We start from the raw sequence: 8,922 nt of genomic DNA on the forward strand, positions 1-8,922 counted from the left end.
ATTAGAGGTGTAAACGAGTCAAACCGAGCCGAGCTTTGCCCAACTCGTGCTGGACTCGGATAGCTTGAGTCTCAACTTGTGCTCGGCTTGGCTCGGCCTTTGAGCTTGGAACAGCAGCTCGTGCTCGGTTCGGCCAGCAGCTTAGGCCAGTTCGAGCTGAGTTTTCGAGTTGAGTTCGAGTTCGAATTCGAGTCTTCTTACCGGTTTCGAGTTCGAGTTTTTAAGCCGAGTTTCGAGTTTCGAGTTCAAGCTTTAAGCCGAGTTCGAATTCGAGTTATTTATTGAGTTTGATTTGAATTTGAATTCGATTATCAAATTGGCATTTAAGGTTGAACAAAATAATAAAATATATAAAATACATAACTTACGATTAAAATACTTCGATAACTATATTGTTTAAAATTACAATTTACAATTAACCACCGGAGGAGGAGTGTCTTCCTATATTGTCATTTGATCCATCCGAACTACTATCTAATTTTTCATATACATATTAGTTCACTTCCTCCGAGTCAGAAGGCGAAGAGATGTTTCTTTTGTTTTCTTTTACATTTTGAACTAGATTTTTCAAACTTTCTTTATGTGAAGATTTGTATGTAGTACCCAACGCCTTATAAAATTCATCAAGATGGGTGAGGAATTTTAATTTGTTATTCTTCTTCTTTTTCTTGTTTGTCGTACTCGATCCTGCTTCAACATCATGTTGTCTTTGAGGATATCCCAGAAGTCTAGAAACTTCTTCCATACTGCGTTTTAAGATGAGTTGGAATTGTTATTCTTCCAAAGCTTTTAATCTGGCTTCCTTCTCTACTTCTTTCGTGGAATTCATTCATGTATTAGATCCATAATCAGAAGATTTGGATGGAGTGGAAGGTTTTTTATTTAAATCTAAAAGGGCCTAAAAAAAATTTGGAGATCCTTATGAGCATTGGGATATGGTTTTACATCACTATTTCGACATGACAAGTGTAACCGAAATCGATTAGTCTTATTCACAAACTTTGCGTCATACAAACCACACACAATCTTTATTCTTCTTGACCTTGGTGGCGATTCAACTAGGGAAGCGTAGTCCCAAATGTTTTGTCGATGGGTCAGATAATGACATATCTGCACTCAATTTTTAATAAAAAAAAAATCAGAATGTTGATAAATAATTTGAAATTGATATAAGAAGAAAATAAAAGCAATATAAATATATCAAAAATAAAAGCAAATGAATAGTAATGAGTAAATAAAAATCAAAGTCTTACAGACCATATTCCACCACTTTCATCTTTTAAGTTAAATAATATTACATATCATTCAAGTTTCAATCAAAAAGAAAATAATTGAAAAACCGAAAACGCCTTCATGTATTTGTTGCTGCAGGTAGAGACTCGTCATGAATTTCAATCTCTTCTTCTTCCTCATCATTAATATCATCTCCTCCCCATATCGGACGCAACCAATCTTCCTTACAAATTAATGCTTTAACTCTATTTGGTGAAAGTGAGTTTCAATACTTGTTCACAACCCTGCTCCTTGTGCTGAATGCAAATTCTGATGCCACTGTTGAAATTAGTATTGATAATATGTCCCATGTCATCACAAATAATGTAAGGTATTTTGATTCATTGACTCCCATCTTCCACCATTTCAACACATCAAAGTCAGATCGTACTATGATGGGCTCATTGAGATACAATTCTAGCTTTGATTCCTTAATCTGAACGCTTATTCATTCTTGTGTCAAGTATGACATGTATTCATTTAGCACATCCTCATTATCAGGTATAGAAACATCCGTATCTCTACTTTCTTAAACACCTGCTGCAGGTAAAGTAGTAGCATACGAATTGTACAAATCTTCGATGGCTTGACGAACCTTAAACATCTCTGTTGCCGCTCTTTCAGGAAGATAAATCTTCATGAAAATAAACTTGACTAAGTCCATATTACAACAAGGATCAAGAGTAACTGCTAAGGACATCAACAAATGACATTCGTCCTAGTATTTATTGAACTTCATCTTCATACCAACTATCATCTGGCGTATGAAATCTAGACTCGCACTAGCATTTTTCTATAAAGCATCCTTAATCTTCCAAAGAGACAGAAGAAACAAATTCGTAGTTGGATACTTATTCCCGAAAAAAATCTTCGTGCAATCATAAAAAACTTTGAGAAATCTGTGAACTTATTTTGCTTTGGTCTAATCATCTATGCTCAGCAACCAAAAATATGTTCTGTTACATGCCACGTATTAAGAAAATGCAAGTTGTAATTCTATTGTCGTATCTAACATTTCATAAGTCAAGTTCCAACATGTACACACATCTAACTTCAACGTTTTTTTAGATGGCACATTCAAACGTTGGATGATGTCATTCCATACACTCAGTCTCGATGGCGACCCCTTATATATTTCACATTTTCTCTTATGTTCTCTATAGTACTGTGGTCAATTGCTTTCAGCCCTTCTTATACAACCAAATTTAGAATATGGGCACAACATCTGACCTGAAATATTTTTCCATCAAAAAATAAATTTCCTGTTGCCCTGAATTGGTTACGTAAACATGAAATGACACTATCATTTGCTGAAGCATTGTCTAAAGTTATTGCTGAAATTTTCTTCTCAATGCCCCAGTCTTGCAGACAACTATAGATGCAATCTAAAATAAGTAAATTAGTATGTGGAGGAGGAAGATTACGAAAGTTTAAAATTCTCTTATAGAGTTTCCAATCTTTATCTATATAGTAAGGGGTTAATGAAATGTATCATTTTCTTTGATTAGACGCCATCTATAAATTAGACATCAAACTTATTTTGGATACTAAAGCTAAAACTTCTTTCAGTTTCATCTTATCATTTTCGTACATCTTCATGTACTCTCTCTACGCAGTGATGCGGGAGACATTCTTAGCTCAAGGGTTAAGGAATTGACAAAAAGACCTAAACCCTTTACTTTATATCATTCTGAAAGATTTTTCTCAGAGAATCACTAATCTAACATACCACTCTTTCAGCTTTTCTTTTTCAAACTTATGAGTGGACACTACGTCTTGTGAGTCATCCTTTTCTGGCTTAGTAAATGACAACAATTATTGGCTTGGAGGAGGGAGTCTTAGTCTCTTAGAACATGCCTTCAAATGTTTATTTACATGTGTTGTAGATCCTCCTAGAATCTTATTGTATAACGACTTGCAATGATCACTACAAGAAATTTCACTTTTACCTACGAAAAATTTCGTCGGTAAATTCGTTGGTAAAAAGCCGTGGCTAAAGACTTTTACCGACGCAAAAATGTCATCGTTGGCAATGGGGAGACTTTTACCAACGAAATTAAAAACTTAGTTAAGCCTTTACCTAGGAAGTGTTAAAACTTTTCCCTACGAACATTTTCGTAGCTAAAAACTTTGTTAAATCTTTTACCTACAAACATTTTCGTAGCTAAAAACTTTGTTAAAATTTTCGCCTATGAATTTTTTCATAGGTACAAACGGTGTTAGGACTTTTACCCACGAGCATTTTCGTAGTTACAAACTTTATTAAAACTTTTAGCTACGACATGTTTCGTAGGTACAAACTGTATTAAGACCTTTACCTATGAATGTTTTTGTAGCTATAAACTTAGTTAAAACTTTTACCTACGAATTTATTCGTAGGTACAAACGGTGTTAAGACTTTTACCTACGAACGTTTTCGTAGCTACAAACTTTGTTAAAGCTTTTACCTATGACATGTTTCGTAGGTACAAACTGTATTAAAACTTTTACCTACGAACGTTTTCGTAGCTAATAACTGTGTTAATACTTTTACCTACAAAATTTTGCGTTGGTACAAACGGTGTTAAGACTTTTACCTACGAAAGGTTTCGTAGGTACAAACTGTGCTAAGACTTTTTACCTATGAAATTTGACGTAGGTAAAACTGTTGATGAAACTTTTACCTACGAAATGATTCGTAGGTAATAAAATGTGAATGAACCTTTTACCTGCGAAAAAATTCGTAAGTAAAAATGTCGATGAAACTTTTACCTACGAAAATTTTCGTAGGTAAAAGTCTCTTTTTTTTTTTTTTTGCAAAAATTCTTGTTATACACCTGTTACAATATATTTCATTATATTCATATTTCCATTTTTCCAAACAAACATAAACTACATCCATCCAAACACAAATCACATCCATACATACACAAATAGTCTTATCCACATTACATTCATCCACGCACAAATACATATAAGTTTAACATTCGTATATAAAATAAATCATAAATAAAATATGACAAATCACAAAGATGAAGGCGGAGGTGGTGGGGCATCAATAGGTAAGCGTGCAGCGAGAACCTGTAATATCTCCCGCATCCGTCGCTCATGCTCTACCCGCATATCCTCCATCCTCCTCTCTTGCTCCTCCCTCTGCCTCTCCTGCTCCTCCTTCTGCCTCTCATGCTCCTCCCTCTGCCTTGCTAGTTGGTCTTTGATCTCGTTGATGGCGCCCCGTAGATGTTGAACATCTTTCTCTGCGATATCAGCTCGGCGTATGGCGCTCTCACCAGCGACGGATCGACTGGATGCAACTCTAGCGGGTGCCATGAGCTTGGCACCATGGCCAAGCCCACGCACATATCCAGAACGTGTGCCAAGCATCTCGCTCAGGATCTCTGGCTCACTCCGCTGAGTACCATCGGGAGTGGGCTGACTGCGTATGGTGTCCATCGCCACCTGTGATGAAAATATGAATTTTCATAACAAATAATATTATTATAATTCAATGCAATTAAATTTTACATTGTAACAATTTTTACCCAATTCTCGCTGGCTGTAAGATGTACCCAAGATCCCGTCGCCTGCCGACAATGAGTCTCTCTGTAGAAGTCTACTGGTCCGGGCTCCTGTCCAGTGACGGAATCTCGCTGCACAATCAAAATGACAATAGAGCTAATATAAATGCATGGAAAAATATATCAACTTAATAATAACCAGTAACTTCTTACCATGTCGCGACGAAGTTGTACAAATGACTTTGAACCAGCTATGTGGTTCACTTCCAACTTTCCCCTATTCGCAGAATTTATTTTGCTCCTCTTCTGAACACATTATTCATAATATATTATTATTAATTACGAATTTAATTGTTACCTTAAGATATCGTAAATATGTAAATATTACCTGAAAAGACTCAGACGAAAATCTCTCACAGAGTATCCGCCAATCGTCAATGGTCACGTGCGGCGGTGCAGTCAATACGGCCTCCTCGAGGCTCCTGCCCCGCTTGTACCACTGGTGTAAATCACTGCGGTACTCCTTAAACCGATCCTTGATCATGTCGTCGACGGCATGGGAAATGTACGGAACACTCAAATCCAAGACAAATTTATCCTGTAATTTTGTAAATAATGGATTAAGGTAATAAACTTATTAAGAAAATAACTTAACCATAAATGAAATTTTACAAAATAAAATTTAATTTACTAAATTTTACCGTAAGGCGCTGACGGATGTGCTGCCGCACATCATCTGTCACGTCTACCCAACGGGGGGTGGTGGTAGGGATCAGAGATCGACATAAGACACCGACCTCCGATGTAAACAACTTGGCATTGTCCCCAACAGGTCTAAGGCAGTCTTGTGAGAACTCTACTGTCACCCTACCCTCATACGTAAGTCTCTGTAAAACTAACCCACGCGTGGGTCCACGTCCTCGTCGGCTGGTCGACGATGCTGTCACAAAAGAAATATGTAAGTCTATTATATCAACAGAAGTCTTTAAAAGAAATATATGTCTAGACTTACATGCAGTGCTCGGTGTATGAACGATTGATGGATCAGATGCCTGTGATGCAACATGTGACGGCGATGCTGTCTCCGCCGCATCACGGGTGGAAGGGGTAGATCCAGTACTCGAACGACGTCTCCCACCTGGTACCATCACTGGATATGTGCGATGTATGAACTTGTAAATTTATACAATGTCAGTACAAGTGGAATATACTAAAACATTATACACGTAGTGTTGATGGTAGAATGCATTTGTGCTTATGCTTAGAGAGATGATTAAAATATGATTAGATCATTACACTATAATGCACGCAAAATATAATAAAACTGTAAATATTAATCTATAACCTTTGAAAATTCCATTACACATTGTCATTCTATATTAAATACACATATTTCGTTGTAATACGAAACAACTCTGAGGTAAACTATCCGAAGTACTCCCTGGTAAGTTATCGTACGCTGCAGAATTATATGTCAAGCTGTGTGAAGTACTCGACATTGTTACAGCTAACATGTCAGTCACAATAGGAGAAATTTGGTCTCTTGAGACTCCATTCAGATGCGCAAGTGACATAACTGCATCTTCCATACGAAGTTTTCCACGGTTTTAATCCTTTGTCAGCTCCAAAATTTCTCTGAGATTGTTTAATTTGTCATCTGAGTCAGCGTCGATATATTCCTCCCTACGCTCATTGACCAGACTGGGTATCTCTTTGGCCCTACCAAAAGAAGATAGGGCCGAAAAGTCCATCCGCAACAGTTGATGAAGTATGTTGCGTGCTTCCGCTACGCTCCGGTTTGAGGAGGACATGATCAGAAATTGACTCAACTGTAAATGTGGATTATAAACAAGTCAATTAAAGGAATAAATCATGACTTGTTATTTTCACGTATACATGTAATACATAAATTATTCGAATTAAAAAATGACATGTAAATTATGTGTACATTTAATAATCACCGTCTGTATCACTATCGCTTAGGATTATTTCTTCATCACCATCACTATCGCTGATCAGTATTTCCTCTTCATTGTTTGCAACGTCGTCATCAATGAAACTGCTATCATCTCTAACAATGTCATGTATTATTAAGGCATCAACATGATCAGGTGGCACATCATCTCTGTCCAATTGCACCACATCAATATCAACATTTGAATCAGTCTCTATATCCCTAGATGGCACGTCTTTTTGATATACTTGTTCAACCCTAAACATTTCATTTGCCCCATCCTCGTTATCTTCAACTTCTGGTACGGGAACGTCAAATACGTTCCTGGGCTTTATTTTCTATACCACATGCTAAGAGCAGCCTAATTTGGTGTCAGCGAGGTAAAATACTTGTTCAGCTTGGCTGGCGAGGATAAATGGGTCATCCTCAAACCACTTCCGAGATAAATTTACGCTCATAAAGTAGTTGTCAGTCTGTATTCCCAACTTCTTATTTTCAATATCCCACCAATCACATTTAAATAAGTACACCCGCTTTCTCATACAATAACTCAGCTCAATAATATCTGTCAAAACACCATAAAAGTCAATTTCTACCTCCTCATGCATTCCCTTCACAACCACCCCACTATTTTGTGTGGTCCTATACTTCACGTTCTTTAATGTGGAACCAAATTCCGTTTACAATACAACCTGTATATCTAGATACATGTCTATCAGGGCCACACGCTAGTGAGTAAAGTGCATCAGACGCATCCACAGAGTTGCTAGCGCGTAACGTCTTCATCTATTATCACGTACAGAATGTAATTATTTAGGGATTTTCTTAGGTTTAAATATTATGCAATATAACAAAATTCTAAGTGTGGTGAGATACAATGTGATATCTTACACGTTTTGCAAACTATTCTGGAAACTGATCTTAATGCATTCGATCATAATTTATTGGGTATTGGGACTTCATCTCCTCGATGTGTTCACTATACATAATTAGCACGTCATCAGTAAGAAACATTAAAATCATCGTATGCAGTGATACAATTATCGAGAAAAGACTTACTCTAAGTATGACTCTATTTCTTCACAGTTATGCAGCACATACCACCGCGCTTTTGCTAGATCCCTAAGGTCCATATCTTAAAACGTCGGGGTTCCTAAAGGACGGACGTTATGTGCGAATACAGATATGAGTCCTTGTTCATGCTCCTGCCCTTCATCGACATTCCGATCTTCTCGATTGAATCTAGTCTCTATGCCACGAAGATACATGGAGCAAAATGTCAGGCACTCATTATCAATGTATGCCTCTGCAATGGATCCCTCTGGACGTGCCTTATTCCTCATAAATCGTTTTAGTGTGTGAAGGTATCTGTACACAAAACTATATGTTAAAAAACATGGATATATGTAGTTTATGGAATGAATAAAATTTTTAATAGGTTCTACCACCTTTCGATCGGATACATCCAATAATATTATACTGGGCCGGCAAGCTTCACCTCATGCGGTAAGTGAATCGCTAGGTGTACCATAACATCGAAGAACGCAGGTGGAAATATTCTTTCAAGTTTGTAAAGGATTACGACAATGTCCCTCTCCAATCGTTTAATAACTTGTACATTCAATGATTTCGAACACAAATCCTTAAAGAATATCCCCAACTCAATCAACGCCGCACTGATATCCTTGCTCAGGAATCCACGAATCTCAACCGGTAGTAGACGTTGCAGAAAGACATGACAATCATGACTTTTCATTCCTAATACCTTACAGTCCGTAATGTTTACGCGCCGAGATATATTTGACGCATACCCATCGAAAAACTTCACCGATCTCAACCATTCACATAAACGCTTCTTTTCTAGTTTTGTCAATGTGTAGCTAGCTGCTGGTATGGTATATGAATTTTCATGTGGTTGCAAGTGCAACTCTTTCCTTAAGCCCATTGCTTGTAGATCCAATCGAGCCTTTAAACTGTCTTTTGTTTTCTTCTCTATGTTCATCAATGTTCTGAAAATATTGTCACATATATTCTTCTTAATATGCATGACATCCAAGTTGTGTCGCAATTTCAGATCACTCCAATAGGGCAACTCAAAAAAAATGCTCTTCTTCCTCCAGTTATAGTCCAATACTGTACGTTTCCTTTTCTTCAAGTGCGATGCCTTACCAAATTTAACTTCTCCAATGTTACTCAGTT

General features: G+C 37.1%; 1 protein-coding gene across 1 annotated transcript; it reads right to left on the reverse strand.

The window, feature by feature from the left end:
- Window positions 1-1,801: 1,801 nt before the first annotated feature.
- LOC131217606 (uncharacterized) lies at window positions 1,802-5,685 on the reverse strand. The gene is made up of 6 exons (XM_058212547.1): window positions 5,471-5,685; window positions 5,158-5,367; window positions 4,983-5,075; window positions 4,794-4,901; window positions 4,456-4,710; window positions 1,802-1,906 (listed from the first exon to the last, which is right to left on the reverse strand). Exons 2-6 carry the CDS (start codon window positions 5,311-5,313, stop codon window positions 1,802-1,804), a joined length of 717 nt encoding a protein of 238 aa, XP_058068530.1. The 5' UTR covers window positions 5,314-5,367; window positions 5,471-5,685.
- Between the last annotated feature and the right edge of the window lie 3,237 nt (window positions 5,686-8,922).

This window comes from Magnolia sinica, chromosome 10, assembly GCF_029962835.1.
Source record: "Magnolia sinica isolate HGM2019 chromosome 10, MsV1, whole genome shotgun sequence".
Lineage (NCBI taxonomy): Eukaryota > Viridiplantae > Streptophyta > Magnoliopsida > Magnoliales > Magnoliaceae > Magnolia > Magnolia sinica.